The sequence below is a fragment of the Siphateles boraxobius genome, unplaced genomic scaffold, assembly GCF_051911475.1.
Source record: "Siphateles boraxobius isolate OS27281-9 unplaced genomic scaffold, OSU_SipBor_1 53, whole genome shotgun sequence".
NCBI lineage: Eukaryota > Metazoa > Chordata > Actinopteri > Cypriniformes > Leuciscidae > Siphateles > Siphateles boraxobius.
The window spans coordinates 8,986,895-9,006,195 of NW_027509175.1; the positions used below are offsets into that span (position 1 = coordinate 8,986,895).

The following is a 19,301-nucleotide window of genomic DNA, read 5'->3' on the forward strand; positions in this document are numbered from 1 at the left end:
CATTCAATGACTAGGAATCCAAACGTTCTATTATTCAATTCCATATATACCATTTACTCTCTCTCACACACACACACACACACACACACACACACACACACACACACACACACACACACACACACACACACACACACACACACACACACACACACACACACACACACACACACGCACACACACACAAATATATAACATATAACTAGCATCGTTGTGCCTGTGTAAATGGTGATGACGTGTAACATTTTACTTCTAAAAGACACGTTCCATTTACAACATGATACAGGTTATAGCCAACATGTGACAATGGTAAAATTGTGTATTTGTGTAACATTGCTTGGTTTTCGAGCAAGATGTAAAATAGCTCTTCCTGCTACTTGGAAATAAAAATGTGTTGTTGGCAACTACTATTTTTGTATAGTCTTCCTCTGTGTAATGGTAATTGGTAGTCTGTGTGCCTACTTTATTTTGGGGTCCAGCTGTATTTTTATGCAAAGTGCCAGGCCAACCAGCAGAGGGCACGTATGAGCTTTAAACAGTTCAATACACTGGTGGATGTCACAAAGAAGAGCGTATATAAAACCGTGGTTCAACACTCGTCCTGTCTCTTTCCTCTGACGAGGATTGCGTGATCAATATGCGGTGGTGCAACATGTGCGGTCCTTCAGAATCCCGCCTTGTGTTTGCAAGCGTGTAAGTTTTTTTTCTTTCCCGAACCCCAATACTAGCGTAAGATTTTGATATTAGCTTAAAACCCACCTTTATCTGCATTGATGATTTAAGTGACACTTTCAACGTTTCCAATTACTTTATTGCGTGTAATTTACCTTAAACCCCTTCATGTCCCGCTGGGTTTTCGTTTGAGTGCTTGAATTTTACTCGGGAACCGCATATGATCCCATCTTTGTTTTCCGGTTGTAGAGTCTCCAATCTGAATAATGTGGTCAGAACAGAAACACGTGGCCTTGGATGATGTTCGCCATTGGCGTTTGAACGAGTAAGTTAGAACATCTGCGCTTGATGTAATGTTATTGATTCTAAATTGCAATAAATGCGATCTGGAGATTGGGGTAAGTAACCTTATACAATGGATTCTGATATGCACTGTTTTTTGAATAAAATGATTGTTGAGCCGCTGATGACTATTAATATTACTTTTCTGACACCTCGTATGAACGCTGTATTCAGCAGCTGATTATACAATCTAGTCTGAGGCTCTTGCTTAGCCTAATAAATGTGACTTATTTTAGGTTTTGATTTGAGTGACCGTATCAATGTTTCCAATGACTTTATTGTGTGTAAATTACATTAGACCCCTAAATCTCCTGCAAGGTTTTCGTTTGAGGTCTTGAATAGGGTTAACGTCAACCGCATATGAACCCATGGTTTTGTGATTTTTTTGTAGAGTATCCAGTCTGAATAATTCTGGGAGAACAGGAACACATGGCCTTGGATGATGTTCGCCGTTGGCGTTTGATCGAGTAGAACATCCACTCTTGATGAATTGATTCCAAAACGCTATGAATGCGATCTAGAGCTGGCGGTAAGTGAACCTTTGACAATGGACTCTGGTATACCGTTTTTGAATAAATTGAGCCGCTGATGACTTCAATTACTTTTCTGACACCTCGTATGAACGCTGTATTCAGCAGCTGATTATACAATCTAGTCTGAGGCTCTTGCATGCGACATATTTTAGGGTTCCCACGGTCACGCTGTAGTGTTTTTTTATGCCTTTTGTAGTGAATGTTACGTGGGCAAGATGCTATTCTGCGACTAATTTATGTTTTTTAAAGAAATTTCAAAGCTTAATCTCGATCAAGATCCAAAAAAAAATGTAAAGTGCTTTTACCAATATGTTCTATAACTTGAAAAGATTGGGACTTAATGTGTTCGGCAATAAGCCCCAATCCTAAAAATGTAATCTATATCTGGTAAGCGTGTGGGTACAAAAGTCATAAGTCTATTGGCCAAAGTGTGGGAACTTTAAGTAGTGTTGGTTTGCATTTAATGTATGGCATTTCAGCTACTGAGATTGCTTTTCTTTCCCCGTCAGCTTTCACTGATGGTTAGAATGTTGAAGTTCTTGACTGCAAATACGTGTTGTGAGGTGAGACCATTTTTTTTTAAACACTTTTCACTTTCTATTCATTTGTTAGACTGATCGATGGTTAATGGATCTGATTGTGAACTCTCCCGGAGCAGTTTAACTCCATACTATGTATCTCTCTGGACTGGTTGAGTCTGCAAGGCATGGCCAGCTCAATGTACGCTTTTATATGATGCAGCTTTACATCCATCTTTTTATTTGCAGGTGTGAGGACCAATAAATCATCTGGTGGCATACAGTTTTGGAATCCAATCTACTGTTATGTGTGGATGTCACTGGAAATTAATGCATTATTGAAACCCTAAATGTACCATTATCCACTTCAAATTACATGTTTTGGATGCATTGTTTCAATAAAAGTGTGAACAAAACCTTGACTTTTTTTTTAACCCCTTGTACCAGTTTAGTTTCTATAATTAAAAAAATATATGCGGTTTCTATAAGGTCAAATTTAGGACAATAATAAAATGGATCAATTGAGGTTTAATCCCGTCATGAAGCCTTTTAAAACTCAATGCTTGAGCCTAAAATGGCATGCGTCCAATACCGTGATCTGATGGACTATATCGAATAAACCACCATCCGGGACTGATCCACTAGGCATTTCTGACGACAGGAAGACCGGGTTCCTGAGACCGTTACATGCTCTACTTCCGGATTATTGCTCATAATGATCGCTGCTTTGTGTAGTTCAACACACGAATGATGTTTCCGAGAGAGAGAGAACGTTAAATACATTAGTGTCGCTGAGTGACGATCTCTGAACTGAATCTACGACGTTTTTAACTAAACTCACGCAACTGTTGGATTTCACGCATTTAAATGAAACTTTTAAGGTGAGTAACGTTAAATGTGGCGACGAGATGAGAGAAAATAGAAATGATTAAATTAGCGACTGTTCTGAATAGAGAGGGGAGGGTCTTGTCAATGCTGTCGTTTTTCTGTCTAGCTGTCTTCTGTGATGTGACACCCGCGCGCCACAAAGAAAAGCTAAACGTTACTCGTTTACGTGGGTAATGTTTATTTTTAAACATGTGCATGTCGATTCTTGTACGTTGTACTGTTAAAATTATGGTAATTTTCTATAGACGAGTGTTCGATGCTCCCTAAACAGATTTGCCTGACTGATGTTTATGGGAGTGGTAGAAAAAGATGGTGTTTTAATTTTTTTTTTTTCGTAGAACTGTGACCATTTTTCAGATTTGACTTTAAACGTTAACCGGGATTGAGCTCTCCGGGATTCATTGCCGTGTACGAACAGTTGACATCTGAATCTGTTTGGTTCATTATCTGTGGCTTCGTGAGGATGTGCTGATAGCAAGTGCTAATGGGACGAGAACACATTTTGAGTGATGCTGGACTGGCTCTTACCGTACGGTCTCAAGTAGTTTAGTCTCTATTAATATTGTTTATGGCTTCATGACGTAACTTTCATTTCCCTCCAAATCTATTAAATTATTAAAAATACATTGATAATTTAACTAATACGGACAGCCACTTGGATTCCCTACTAATACTAGGAACATTAAAAAAAAGGGTTATTTTATTGGGCTTCCAGTATCACTCTCCTGAAATTATAAACAAGAAAAAAGTTAAAAGGCTGAAATTCTTGAAAAAATTAGTCCACATAGTATTTTCTTTTTAAAAATATTAATATTTCAAAAACTTTTGTACAAAATTTCACTGCAGCATAAACAGAGGAGCATGACTGTGTCAATGGCATTTTTTAAATATAGTATATATTTGGATCCCTTTATGAAAATGCCATATTTTGTTAATATTCATTTATTATTATTTTTACAATAGTTTCTTCAGTGTTTTAAACAAAATAATGAGCCAACATCACTAAGAGATTATCAACAGAATATCTTTTTTTTTCTTTTTCTGGGGTGCATGAGTTTTAGTAAGTGTTGACCATTATAATGAATACTAGAACAAATTTAGGCCACGCTATTTGGGTTACTAACAATAGAAATTAGGACAGATGTGGGTAATATGCCTTGAACTAGATGTGGTCATGAAGAAATAACCATAACTTAGCAAGTCAAATCAGTTTTGTCTGACCTGTTTTTAAATAGCTTATTTAAATCTTTATTAACCGTCATGAGGCTGCTGTGTGGTCAAACAAATATGTTCTTCTTATTGCTTTTTGTTCTAGAAAATATCTGCTCCATCAATCTCATAATTGAATTCAACTCCTCTGAACATAAACATTTAGGAAAATTATGTAATATTCTTAGCATCCTTCTAAGTAATGTGCAGTAATTTATACCAAATTACTACTGAATTGGCACATAATGTCTGTCTCTGCATCACATTTCTAAGTTTCTCTATTTGGCAGCAAAACTATAACATAAACAAGTGGTCTTGAATTCAAAGTTTCACTTTTGTGGTACAAAAGAAGAAGAAAAGAAACCACACACAGCCTCATTCCTTTTCCGTCACAGTCTCATATGTTTCCATGCCAACAGTGACATCAGCACTGTGCAGGGATGTGTGTAAGGATGAAAGACTCCTCTGCTGTGGTTCTCCATGGTTACCATCCACTGCCAGCCAACTGCAAAAGTTATTATCAGTCACATGATCATTTTACCTATATGGGGATTAATCATAATAAAACTATGCAAATTGCAATAATGCATTTGATTAAAAAATGGTAACACTTTTGTTTAGGGTGATTAACATGAGGCTAGGATATTACAAGGATATTGGCTGTTTATTAGTAGGCTACTTATAAAGCACATACTGCATGACCATATTCGAAATCCCTTAATCATACCCAATAACTATTAATAAGCAGTAATTAGGAGTTTGAGGCAAATTTGTATTGAAATTTTATTGAAAAAGACTAATTGTTATTTTCATGCTGTACAACATGTCATAGGAGTGAGTGAAATGTGTGGTGACATTTATGGTGTATTTTACTGACTATAACAGTAACAGTAGCCTATTATGTTGAGTTACAGAATTGTTTATTTAATCAAAACATTTTGTAGAAACTACCAGTTTAACTTTGTTAAACAACATTCAAACTCAAATGTCAAGAGCATCATTACCGTAGCTTTAGGTAAGCAGGTAGGTAATAGTATGTCATGTATTCCTTTTTCAGTGTATGAGTAATTACCTTTACCTGATCCTGCATTTTCTAACTCTTTCTTTTTGCTTTTAGATTTATGAACAATCGTGTACCATCTAACAAGAGATATCAGCCAACAGAATATGAGCACGCTGCTAACTGTGCCACACATGCGGTGAGTTGTGTGTTTAGAATAAGAATAAGCTAGAATAGGGAGGGATTAAGGAATCCCTGTAGTAGTGCAGTAATCGATTTCTGAGAAACGCTGTTGAAAGTAGAACGGACCGAGCACCAAAACACATTTGCAGCTAATCAGGAGTAAGGGGCGTATACACTTTGATAGGGGAGGTGCCTGTGTTGCAGTGTGTTTGTGAATTTAGGGGTGGAGCTATCAAGATAGGGGTGTGAATATTTGGTTAGGGGCGTGCTTGTTTTGGTGATTTCAAATATCTGCAGCGTTTTTTTCAGAAATCGCTTACTGCACCTTTAAATTATGTTTTATTAACAAAATTCAGGATGAGCACATTCCGATAATCAACCTAACTAGCACGAGAGGAGGTATATATATATAGATGACCTACCTCTATCTCATGACAGTTTTCCAGCATCCCTTCCCCACCTCAACCCCTCAATCTTAAATAATTCCTATCCCAACCAGGAATGGGAGTGTACTCTGGGTTCGGGCCAAATTCAGCACGCCAAATATGCATACTTTTACTATTTCCGATTATATGTGAGGGAGGGTGAATTTGTGAAGTGTTCATTAGATATTTTAATCTATAAAGCAAATTGGCCAATGAACGAACACCGTGTGATTATAATTTAGGGTGCATCAAAAGTCAGAATTCAGATCGGGATCGGTAGCATTCAAATTTTCATCCCGTTCCTTTTGCTTGAAGATCGGATTCATCACGCCAATATGGAGCCAAAGCTGGCCATAGGGTCTGTGCGGAGGACCTGTCTGGTTCTTGTGGTCTTTGCTGAGGATCTGTGCCTATGGCTGTCATGTCGACGAGGCCTTCACAGGAGATTGTCTAGTAGACACGGTCTCTGCTGACATTCAGGGCTGCGTTTTGGTCGTGTCTAGGTGCAGGTCCACCATCTGATTTGGATATGAACCGAATCCAGCTGAATACGGTACTTTGGGATAAGGATGAGTCCAACAGACTAATATTAGCGTATTTGCCATTCTTACGATGTAACAAGTACATCGGGTGTTATAGAAAATGTTCCCGTTTTGGGTTTACCTAATTTATGCAGCCTAAAAATCTTTTAACTGATTTGAATAGAAATAGAATAGATATTGATAGTGTGTTATATGTATGCCAGGTGAAAGAGATGTGTTTTTAGTCTATATTTAAACTGACAGAGTGTGTCTGCTTCCCGAACAATGCTAGGAAGACTATTCCAGAGTTTGAGTGCTAAATAAGAAAACGATCTAACTCCTGCTGTTGATTTTGATATTGTAGGTATTATCAGCTGGCCAGAATTTTGAGATCGCAATAGACGTGAAGGACTCTAATGCGTTAAGATCTCACTAAAGTACAGAGGAGCTTAACCATTTAGTGCTTTGTAAGTAATTAGCAAGATTATAAAATGTATGCGATGATTAATATGATGATTAATAGGGAGCCAGCCAATGCATTTTTATCAGAACTGAGCAAATATGGTCATACATCCTGGTTCTAGTAAGAAGAACTCTAGTCCACTTTGAACCAAACTTTGTTTATTAAGTGTGCAGGGCAACCACCCAGTAGACCATTACAATAATCTAGCCTTGAGGTCATGAACACTGAACTAAATTTACTGCATTTGTCATTGAGAACATAATCGTAATTTAGATATATTTTTAAGATGGAAAAATGTTTTACAGATGCTAGAAATGTGTCTTTCAAATGAATAGGGTTGGGAAGATCATTCCACTAGCAAGGAACAGTGAACAAAAAACTTATATTAATTAAATATTAATTTATATTAATTTAACTTATATTAACTAAATATTAATTGTGTGCTTCTCTGTGATGGTACCTTGCAATGTTCACTTACAGACCGGAAGCTCCTTGAGGGCACATCACTCGTAAGAGAGTGGAGGTTGGAGGGTGCGGAGCCCGTGGCCATCCTGTAGGCAAGCCCCAATGTCGTGAACTTGATGCGAGCCACAACCGGAAGCCATTGCAGAGAGATAAACAATGGTGTGATGTGGGCTTGTTAAAGACCAGTTGAACTGCTGCATTCTGGATCAGTTGTAGGGGTTTGATTGCACGTGTTGGAATTCCAGCCAGAAGAGCATTGCAGTAGTCAAGCCTAGAAATATCAGGCCCTGGGTGAGAAGTTGTGTTGCATGCTCATTTAGGAAAATCCTGGTGATGTACTGTGCAAACTTACATGATCATGCTGTAGTAGCAATGTGGTCTTTGAAGGTCAGCTGGTCGTCAAAGATTATCCCAAGATTCTTGGCCGAACTTGATGTGATTATTGTTGTTGAACGTATCTGGATAATAAAGTTGTGCTGTACTGATGGAGTGGCTGGGAAGACAAGAAGCTCTGTCTTCGCTTAGTTGAGTTGTAGGTACAGTAACGTTCTTTCATCAATCCGCTAGGCAGTCTGAGATCCATGCAGCTGCCATGGGATCGTTGGGTTGAAATGAAAAGAATAGCTGTGTGCCATCAGCAATGAAGCAAGAAACCATGTGCCTGTATAATGAGGACTCATCAGTGATGTAGTGTATATGCATTTGTACATACATTTGTTTTGAAATTATTTCCTATGGTCTACAGCCTGGACGTATTGTTATATTTAAATAATCTGTGACTATTTTTTATTCTCAGCTCTGGATCATTCCCAGCATTGTGGGTGGGTTCTTATTGTACCTCTTATCTGATGACCACTGGGAGGAGATTTCAGCATGGCTTTATGGGGCAGGACTATCAAGTCTTTTCATCATATCCACAGTTTTCCACACTGTCTCCTGGAAAAAGAGTCATCTCCGGTAAGACTTTGAGCTAAATCAGCTTTTTGATCAATACATCATTGTTTGTGTACTGGGAATTCAGACACTTGAACATGAACGTTTATCTAGCGAGTTGCAGGTGATTTTGTTTTCATTTTGTGAAATCAAGCTAGTGTAGCTGTAAGAATCTTTTAGGCCTAACTGATAATCCATCTTAATATTTATTTACACATATGCTTGAGAAGTGTTATTTTACTTTACTTTTTAGATCGGTTGAACACTGTTTCCACATGTGCGACAGGATGGTGATCTATTTCTTCATTGCTGCATCCTACACACCATGGTGAGCTCATGTACAGAGTGAATGTTGTTTATGCATCCATTTAAGAAATTAGTTTTGAGTCTGCATTAGGGATTAATGGCTTTGTGTTTGACTTTCATAAATTAAAAACTTTCATAGTTAGAAGTGCAGGTTGGTAGATAGGGCTATGTTCACACTGTCAGTTTTTGGGATTGTCAACCGCATTTACTTCCAGGCATGTTACAAGCTCAAATCTCAGACACTGTAAGTTACCGAAACCACACATGAAAACCCGCAACACACGGTATAGAAACCCGTTTTTGCAGCGCAGAGTGGCTCTCTTGAACTGTATGACATGACAGACTTGTTATCCAGTCTGGCTGTGTTCACACAGCTCGGGTTTTCCAAGAATGTGGTTGTGCATCCTGAAAATGTATTGTGTGAGTTCAGTTATAGAATGTGGTTGTCACTTCCTTAAATCACTGTGTGGGAACGTAACTGTTTTAAGGATTCAAATGCAGGACTAAAGCCCTGTTTACACCTGTTATTAAGGTGTGTTTTGGTCAATCGCATCACAAGTAGACAAGGGAGACACATTCCCGTTTACACCTGGTATTTTAATCCATCTCTCTTGATCATTTTCAATGAGCACGACCAGGGAAAACAGAAAAACAAATGGAGAGCAGTATGTAGCTTTCTTTTCTACTCTGACAGCTGCAAAACAACGCCTGAACATGCAGTGTTTTTCATCTTTTCACGAGTTCACACTTAAGTATAATTAGATGGACTAAAGCTTTATGCGTATTTGGCGTGCTGTCCGGAGGGAGGGCTCCGAGCTCGAAATTTGGCCTGAACCCATTTACTCCCCTCGTGTATAGAAGTGGTTAGAACTAGAAGTGTGGAGAAGGGTTGGTGGAGGGATGCTGATAATCTGTCAACGAAAGGAGATAGGTCTGCTGTATATATATACCTCTTATCGTGGATTAACTGAATGCTCTCCACCCGTGTTAATTATGTTAATTATCTGAACTTGCTCCTCCCGAACTTTGTCAATAAAACATTATTAAACCAAACTTGGGTCTCCAGCTAAAGTTTAAATCCTGTCTGGCTAGCACGCTTCCCATAATGTTTATGCATTTTGGCAGTGAGTGAGCGGTCTTTTGCGGCTGTTCGAACACATTCGACCACATGGCATCTACACTGCGAAAGCAATCTGGTCAAATGAGTTTTCAACTACCTCTGGAAGTGGTTTAAAGTGGACAAACTCAAAACATTTTTGACCCCATTTACACCTGTATTTAGCAATGTTCACTTGTGATCCGATCGATCAACAAATTCTGTTAACACAGAAAAATTTTGGAGCACCATTAATTCTATAAAATGATGTGTTGCTTAAAGTCACAAAGAAATCACTTCTTATTTTTTTATGGAATATTGCAGTATTTATTATAAATGGTATGATTTCTCTTCTCTGATGACGTGTTTACTGGCATATATTTACTGGACCTACATTTTCTCTTGTTCAAGAACCTGTTTCACTCTGATATCTGATGAGCCAAAACATGACCAGTCACAGATGAAGAGAATATTGTTGATCATCTTCTAATAAGACTACATATTAAGGTCTGGGTAGATTAGATGGTAAGCAAATAATCAGTTCCTGTAATTAGCATGTTGGATGAAGGAGAAATGAGCAGGAATAAAGATCTGAGCGACTTTGACAAGGTCGAAATTGTAATGGCAAGGTGACTGGGTCAGAGTATCTCTGAAATGGCAAGGCTTGTGGGTTGCTCCCGGTCAGCTGTGGTGAGAATTTACCAACAGTGTTACAAGGAGGAACAAACCACAAACCGGAGACGTGGTGTTGGGCGTCCAAGGCTTATTGATGCAACTAAAAAATAAAAAAGGTCGCAACTTCCATTTCATGCCGACTTTAAACTTTCAATATTTTGTTACTTAGTTGTATTGACTTGATTTAAAATTTAATTTTGCGTCAAAGAAGTATTCTGAGAGTATTCAACAGACACGTTTAGCTATAGTAATTAAAATAATCTAAGAAGTCAGATGTTGAATTAGTCTTTTCAGTGTTTTGAGTATAGTTGTTTTCCTATTTGTGACCCAGCTGCACAGCCTTGAGTTATTAATCTCAATTGTACTTTTACATGTATTTACAGTGCATTCTGAATTAACATTTAGTGTTTATATTCCCTGGAAATCAAACTGTGAGACTTTCACAGAGTGTTGGTGTCCGAAGCACCATTAATTAAGGATGTGATGGCTTTCTGGCAGGCTGACGCTGCGGGAGCTTGGTCCATGGGCTGCCCACATGCGTTGGGTTGTCTGGGTGATGGCCACTGTAGGAACTGCCTATGTATTCTTTTTCCATGAAAGGTGAGCACGTGTTTGACAAATGACAAATAGTGTTTTTTTCTTCTTACATTTTCACTTTGGTACATTTTCTGTGCTATAGGTGTTTCTTTTGTCCTTTGTGTTACAGGTTTAAAGTCGTAGAACTGATTTGTTACATAGCAATGGGTGTTTTTCCCGCCCTTGTCATCCTCTCTATGGTAAGAAAATGAATGCTTTCAGCTGAAAATGTCATGACAGAATAATTAGAATTAAATGAAATGTCTGTATATTTTCCTTATAGGCAGACAGGTCAGGTCTGTGTGAGCTGCTAGTTGGTGGTGGGTGTTATGTGTTGGGCATTGTGTTCTTTAAAAGTGATGGAATAGTGCCCTTTGCTCACGCTATATGGCATCTCTTTGTTGCAATGGGAGCAAGCATCCATTACTATGCCATCTGGAAGTACCTGTACACACCTCTCAATCAACCAACCAGTACGGCCCGGTGACACACCCATGCATACACTTAACCACAAATCATTTGAATATATATTTGCCACTAAAGTGCTAGAATTCTACTAAAAACATAAACAATATTGTTTTTTTTTCTCTTGTGTTTTTGCTAGCGAACAGTTTGACTGATGTAACTCTTGTCACTTATTAATAGGTCTTTAACTAGCACAGAAATTACAACTAGCCTTTGTGAGACTACAGACAGCAGGGGTCATTTTGGACCTGAAGCCGTGTGCAATCCTGAGACTGATAAAGGATCCAGAACATGAACATTTCTGGAAAAGTCTATGGTCGTATTACATGACGGTTTACAATTTTTTAAAAGGTATATACTGAGCAAATGTAAAATCACTGCCAGATATTTGTAAAAAGACTCATCCTGGATAGTAATTACTTGACTACAGTTTAAAGGTATTTCTGTAGTGTTTTTTTAAATTGATGTAAGATTATTCTGCCAATTCTGCCACTGCCAGTGGGGAGATATTCTTATTTCTGTCAGAAATATGAGTACATTTCGTATTACTGTACACAGTATCGATTCCCCATGCTTCTAGTCTAGTGCAAGTTTGTTGCATTTTTTGATGTGTAATGTCTTTGGAAAATGCCACAAGTGCTTGATGACAATGTCCAGGGAAAGATTGCTTAAAGATTTCATGGCTTAAAGGACAAGATTAGGGGTTTTCGACTCATACCACATTATGATTGTGTTTTTAATTTTTCTTTCAGATTTAAAATATGCTTAATTTGATTTACTAAAATATAATTCAAAAATGTATTATTTAATATTTTAAATAATATGAAATTATGTAATTAACTCGACTACAATAGGGTTTCAGCAACAACAACAAAATTTAGGGGTTAGGTCACAGCTCACTCTCTATATTGAGACTTGCATGGGGTTTTAAAGTGCCCCTATATGCTTTTTCGAATAATACCTTTCATGCCGTGTGTAATATAGCTGTTTGTGAATGTAAAAGGTCTGCAAAGTTTTCAAGATCAAAGTGTATGACAAATAATAATTATCGTCTCCTTTAAGAAAGGTTTGATTCTGAACTGCCTAAACGAGTCGTCTGCGATTCCAGTCTCACTTCCGTTTACATGTGTAACAATGTAACAAATTTGCATAATGCCACCCTATGGTCTTCATTGGTTGCTCGCGAACAACGTCTGACCCGCACATAAACACTATAGTTGTAGCTGAGGCCTAGAAGAGTTTAGTTCGTGTTGTCGACCACTTTGCATGCAATTACACGAAAGTATGAGGACTCACGCTGGAATTGATACGGCATTGTTACATCGTTCGTATCACTGTTTATGCAAGCGATGAGGAAGCCTACAAAGCTGAAATTCAGTAATAGGCGTTTCGTTTCAGACATGTGCTGTAAGCTATTAACCAATCACAACAGACTGGGCCGTCTGAAAATTACTTCTGATTTTTTCAATTTTGGATGCATGTAAATCTATTGAAGGAGACCCCCAAAACAAAATTAGGAACCTTTAAAATAGCGTAATAGGGGCACTTTAAAGGCTTTTGCCCATTTTACTGCACTTAATTCCAGGAAAATCTAAAAAAAAAAAAAAAAAAATCTGAAAAAAGTGTTTTATTTATTTATTTAAACTTTCAGCTGTTGTAGATATTATATCACGAATCATTTTGTATGAGTGCTTAACAGGATATGAAAAACAGATTCCCTGAAAATCGCCAGCAATTTGCCTTCATCATTTAAAGGTTTCATGAACAGGAGTAAAAATTACACAGATTTTTAGTTAGGTTCACCTCAGATTATTTTGAACTCTTTGAACTCAATTAAGGAACAGTTACCCAAAAACTGAAAATTCTGTCATCATTTAAGCCCTGTTTACACTTGGTGTTAAGATATTTTTGGTTGATCAGATTACAAGAAGACGAGGGACCTGTTTTTTTTAATCTGTCTCTTTTGTCCACTTTCAACCACTTCTGTCCTGATTTCGACAGAAAAACAAGTTTGGAGACGACAGAAAAACAAATGGATAGCAGCAGCTTTCGCCTCCGCTCTGAAAGCCGCAAGACCACGCTGAACGATGAGTGTGTGTTAGAAATCAGGAATGGTGAGAGAACATTGTGCTAGGTACGTTTTCCGTGTTCAAACCAAACTTGGGTCTTCAGCCGACAAAGTTTAAATCCCATCTGGCTAGCAAGCGTCCCATTATGTTTACGCATTAGGTCAGTAGGCGGAGAGTAGGAGGTCTTTCGATCTGATCAATATTTTCGGACACATTAGACCAAATGTACGTTTACAGTACGAAAACAATCTGGTCAAATGCGTTTTTGACTACCTCTAAAAGTGGTTGAAAGTGGACAAGCTCAAAACGTTTTAGACCCTGTTTACACCTGTATTTAGCGTTGTCCACTAGTATTCCGACCTACCAAAATGCATCTTAATACCTGGTGTAAAAAGGGCCTTAGTTCCAAACTCGTATATTTTTGTCTTTCTTCTGTAGATTACTAAATGCAGATTTTCCAGTGTAAACTTGGGCTGTTCTGACTTCATAAATAATAAAACTAAGGTTCCTCATTTGTTGTTTATGCAAGAAAGAAAATCATAGAGGTTCGGAACAACATGAGGGTGTAAATGATGGCAGAATTTTAATTTTTGGATGAATTATAAGACACATTTAGCACACTTTTGTGATTAAACGGTTTTTAGTACTTTCTCAGCTTCAACATCTGATTACCAATGGTCAATGTTTGTAAATTAGCCGTCTTTTCCATTGGACTGATCAGCCAAAGCTTTTCCTCTCAGGGTTGCTAAATCACTGGCTGGTAATCACAATTTCTGAAGCATTCCATTTTTGTTGCGCTCCCTTAGCCCATTCATATTTTAATAACATTTTAACGTTGAAAATAAATTGAACATTGTATTATTGTCATGTTGATCAGGGCTAATAGGTGATCAGGGGCACTCTTGCTGTCACAGCCACAGATTGTCAAGTAAAATTAAACATGGGCACGCTTACACACAAACAGTCTGTATTTCTCCAACTAATAAACTGAAGTCTTTTTTAAAAAGTATTTAAATTTGTATGGCCTTTACAATAACGTAAAGCTCTTAAATATTAGAATAACAGAATCTTTCCCAAAATGTTCATCTGCTATTGTTTTACATCTTAAAAGAACTGATATTTAATGTATTATGAATATAGAAAATGTTTGGTCAATAGTTGTATTCCACATTTACATAATCATATTTAGCTATAAATGCATTATAATGTTGATATTTATGTTTGCTGTGTTAAGATTATACATTTCATTAGTGGTTTTTGGAAAAGTATTTTTATTTTCTAGGTTTAATTTCATGATGAGTGAATTTCAGCTGAAATGTGTATGCTATTGAAACACATCGCCTTAGTCAGTGAAGATTTACGCTTTTAGTGGATCAACAAGGTAAACGTGATTTCACCAAATACAACATGTTCCTGGATTAACATCATTGTTGGTCCTGGAACAACATTCAAATCAACCAATCAGATTGAAGTTTACAGTTTATGTCAAGTTTAGGCTTACAACCAGGTGCTTCTACATCAATGTTATTCACATTCATTCAACAAAAATGTTGATCCAGGAACATATTTACTTGCTAAAATCCTTGTGACCTTGAAAACACAATGTCAGGTACGTTTTTGCACCCTTACAGGGTTTTAGTTGAAAGTAAGGGCTGTTTGTGACTTAAGGTTTCAGTTTGAACTCGAAATTGCTTCTGCTCTAATTTTTTGCTTTGAGACTTATGAGTTGCACTGACAATGTATTTTCTGTAAATACATGAGACCCTATAAGGATATTTTATTAACCAAGTAAGTGTTGATGTTACAGATGCTGTTGTCTATAATGTTCAGTTCTAATGTTCAGTATAATATCTAAAATTCTACATTTTTTAACACAATTGTAGAATGAGTTTAACTGTTTCTAAATGATTTTGAAATGTGTTAATGACTTTTGTTCATTAAGTGTTCCCTGCCTTTGTCATTTTTGGCTGCTTTTTTCAAATCTTTGTTTGGTGTATTCTGCTTTATGACAAATGTGTTTACTATGAAGGAGCAGTTACAGTTTACATGCAACATACAGCTTTCACTGCCACTCAGCCTGAGATAATACATTTCGATTTTCTTTGACCTTGAATGAAAACAACACTATTTATTATAACTTATTAGCGTGTGCATACTGAATGTAAAAGTCTCCTTCCTCTCACTTTTGAGTCACTAGAATATGCTAGATGGCAGATGTTTGATAAATGCTGTGAATAATTATGGTGTTTTAACATGTTGAAATGATAGAAAGCTTATAGTTTACCTTTGACTCAAAGCTAACTGAAAATGGACAAACCAAGTTATAAAATTGTTATCACACAATTTAATGCTATTTTGCCCTGACAAATCTTTAGTTCAAAATCTTTAGTGTCTTCAGACAAAGGGATAGTTCACCCAAAACATTTTAAATCTGTCATCATTTACTCAACCAAACCTGTATGAATTTCTATTTGCAAAACACAGAAGAAGGTATTTTGAAGAATTTTGGTAACCAAACAGTTGACGGTAGCCATTGACTTCCGTAGTACGGAAAAAAATCAATGGCTACCATGAAATGTTTGGTTACCCACATTCTTCAAAATGTTTTCCTCTGTTCAGCAGAAGAAAGAAATGCATAGAGGTTTGAAACAACACAAGTAAATGATGACATTGTTTTTTATTTTTTGTGTAATAAACCTTTAAATAATGTAGAATTTAGTATAGTCTTTTCATGATATCTGACACTAAACTTCACAAAAAATCAGGCTGCCTACCTGTCCTAATTTCTGGGGAGAATCATGAAAAATATGAATTCAGTAAAATGAGTAAATCCTCTATTTAAACTGAATCCACTTGAAACCTAACCCTGACCTCACTGTAAATATCATTTGTGCCTTTTCCAGTTTGGGTGTGTTTCGGAACTGTTCAAGGCTTTGTGTTGTTGGCCATTCTGCATTTAAAAATGTCTTTTGAACCTTTCACATGAAGGTATTTGTGATTGTGATTTCGCTGCAACGTTTGTATTGCCCCAGTTTTTGTATTTGTATTAAGACCATGTTATTTCATACACCAATGCTTTTTATCAAGGAATCTTCCTTCTCTCTGAAGCATCATTTGAGTCCTGCATTCTATGAATTTTGTATTTCTGTGGGTTGATCAATAAACACCATTTTGAACCCAATTATTCATTAATGTATTGCTTTATTTACTGAAATTGCAGTTAATGTTGAATACAGTCATTCTGCAGGACAATTTTCACATTTTAACTAAAATGTTCCATATAAAATGCATGGTCTTTACTGTCTATCCAAATTTGGTTTTAATTAAACCGCGTTTTAATTGTCAAGACAAATTTCGAAATGGAATTTACAACAACAAATGGTTGTATTAGATCATTGTTGCAGTATTTATCAGCCACCAGTTCCACCACCAAACCACCAGATGTCACAATTCTAGTTTGGTTTTACTTCATTGAGATCATTTTCTGTTTTTTAGTACAGACTGAAATATACTTTACTTTGTATGTCCAAAATGAGCCGTCTACTTTCAAGGATCTTTCATTTTTATGCCATGGATCAATCCATTATACCAATACAGATTTAAACACTGACATCTGTAATGTAGGCCTACAAATGTGAGCCAAAAACATCCTGGGATTTGAATGAGTGCCTCTTTCTGTGCTGCCGGATGTCCCAGTAGAGGGCCCCACTTTACACCCACAGGAGACTTCAGATCTATTAGTCATTCCACTGGAATTAATTATTCATAGAGATCGGCCATATTCTTAACAGGCATTTTGAGTAAAGTGCCCAAATTACATTAAATCGCAATTCCCAGTCACCCGAACATTTGCATTACATTTATTCTTTAAGCATTGAACATTATTTTAACTGCAGTTTCTCTTCAACCAAGAATTGTAGCCAAAATAAATGTAGAAACCAACTGTCATATGTGACCCTGGATCACAAAACCAGTCTTAAGTAGCACGGGTATATTTGTGGGAATAGCCAACAATACATTGTATGGGTCAAAATGATAAATTTTTCTTTTATGCCAAAAATCATTAGGATATTAAGTAAAGATCATGTTCCATGAAGATATTTTGTAAATTTTGTGCCGTAAATGTATAAAACTTTTAATTTTGTGAGTGAATGCAGCACAATCGCGAACATAAATGGACAACTTTAAAGGCGATTTTATCAATGATTCAATTTTTTTGCACCCTCAGATTCCAGATTTTCAAATTTGTATCTCTGCCAAATATTGCCATACCCTAACAAACCATACATCAATGGAAAGCTTATTTATTCAGCTTTCATGTGATCTATAAATCTCAATTTCAAAAAAATTACCCATAAGACTGGTTTTGTCATCCAGGGTCACATATAATAAAATATAAATAGGCCTACATTAACTCAATCCCCAGAAAGATTAATGGGTATGTATTTAACATTCTACATGATATTAAAATACATTGTATTGCTATAGTTAGTAGGCCTAGGCTATAGTTAATTCATATGAATGTTCTGAATGAATGTTCTTTCACATCATGGGTGTTCTCGCCTTATTTTTTTCAGAAACAGTGTGTAGAAAAAAATATGGACCATAGCCATTGTATAGCTCACTTGAGCTCAACTAGGCTATTCATATGCACAGAGGGACGCAAAAAATAATCCAAATATTGAATTTTCATCAACTGGTGTGCATTTTTAGATGATGTATAAAGTCCCCCATGGGCTACAGGGTGATAGCTTCTATTTCCCAAGACTGGTTGCTCACTGAAGCTAAGCATGCAGGGTTGAGGTGGTCAGTACCTGGATGGGAGACGGAGTCCTCCTGGGAAAACTATTGCTGCTGGAAGAGGGAGAGGTGTCAGTGAGGCCAGTAGGGGGCGCTCTCCCTGTGGTCTGAGTGGGTCCAGTATACAAAAATGGGGAAACAATACTGTCAAAAAGCCCCATCCTTCGGGAAGAGACGTGAAACCAAGGTCCTGACTCGGTGGTCATTAAAAATCCCAGGATTTCCTTTAAAAAATATATATATGTAACCCCGGCTTCCTGACCAAATTGCCCATTGGCCTCGTAATCATCCCCATATACTGATTGACTTCATCACTCTGTGTCGTTTCCACCAATAAGCTGGTGTGTGGAGGGAGTTCTGGCACTTCTTCCAGATGGATGTTGCACATTGGTGGTGCATGGTTGAGAAGAAGTGTTATATAAATGTAACAAATTATTAAGCACACTTTAGACTGAACTGATACTGACACTTAATTTCATGTTATTTGCAATTTGTATTTATATTACTTGCAATTAGTTGAACTTAAGAGTGCTTTTTTGTTATAAATTACAACATTAATCATGGTACATGTGCTTTTTTGCCTATTTTATTTGTTACTCAGTACTTTAAGTTAAGACTTTTAATCTAACATTATTACAGTGCACTTTTTAAAAAAAGTGTAAGAAACCAAAGTGCACCATATTTAAATTATTGCCTAGAGACTAGTGGACTTTTATTTCATATATTATCAAGTGCTCTTCAGCTATTCTCGAGGACCCCAAATTCAGAAAGGTGCTAGTAATCAACTCAACTTTGACATTAATTTTAGTCAGTAGGCTATAGCCTATATTTGTTTTACAAATGAAAACACAGGGAAAAAATGCACTTAAAGGGGGCTTTATACAGCACGTATTCAGGGAAAGAAGCCATTCAATTCGCGCGAATGAAAACGAGGCTGACGGATAGATGCACAGTCAATTCGTGGCTGTCGCGTGTCTACATTTCAATTTGACAATAAAGTTGAATTACGACCCATTCAACAGACATGTCTATCTCATTTCGCCTCGGTTTGATTCGGGAAATATTACATAAGCAATGGCATGGCATAGCCTACACCCTGCCTAAACGTCCAAGCGTAACAATGCCAGAGAGCTTTAATTTCTCGGTTCGGCTGTTTCCGGCT

General features: G+C 37.0%; 1 protein-coding gene, 1 long non-coding RNA gene and 2 other non-coding genes across 5 annotated transcripts; all 4 read left to right on the forward strand.

Annotated features, from left to right (window-relative positions):
• The first annotated feature begins 584 nt into the window (after positions 1–584).
• LOC143714037 (uncharacterized) lies at positions 585–2,481 on the forward strand. Its single transcript, XR_013195388.1, has 5 exons — positions 585–693; positions 922–997; positions 1,406–1,543; positions 2,057–2,110; positions 2,315–2,481. It is a non-coding gene; the product is annotated as an uncharacterized LOC143714037 (long non-coding RNA).
• LOC143714326 (small nucleolar RNA SNORD60) lies at positions 1,131–1,218 on the forward strand. Its single transcript, XR_013195458.1, has one exon. It is a non-coding gene; the product is annotated as a small nucleolar RNA SNORD60 (small nucleolar RNA).
• LOC143714325 (small nucleolar RNA SNORD60) lies at positions 1,595–1,679 on the forward strand. The gene has a single exon (XR_013195457.1). It is a non-coding gene; the product is annotated as a small nucleolar RNA SNORD60 (small nucleolar RNA).
• A 360-nt stretch (positions 2,482–2,841) lies between the features above and the next one.
• LOC143714243 (monocyte to macrophage differentiation factor 2) lies at positions 2,842–16,520 on the forward strand. Of its 2 annotated transcripts, XM_077205330.1 has the most exons (8): positions 2,842–2,946; positions 5,280–5,361; positions 8,016–8,176; positions 8,406–8,480; positions 10,728–10,829; positions 10,936–11,005; positions 11,089–11,278; positions 11,451–16,520. In XM_077205330.1, the coding sequence occupies exons 1-8, from the start codon at positions 2,933–2,935 to the stop codon at positions 11,456–11,458; spliced, it is 702 nt and encodes a 233-aa protein (XP_077061445.1). In that variant the 5' UTR covers positions 2,842–2,932; the 3' UTR covers positions 11,459–16,520. The 2 variants fall into 2 exon arrangements, with proteins under 2 accessions (XP_077061445.1, XP_077061444.1); XM_077205329.1 differs by having other exon boundaries at positions 11,089–16,520.
• The last annotated feature ends 2,781 nt before the right edge of the window (positions 16,521–19,301 follow it).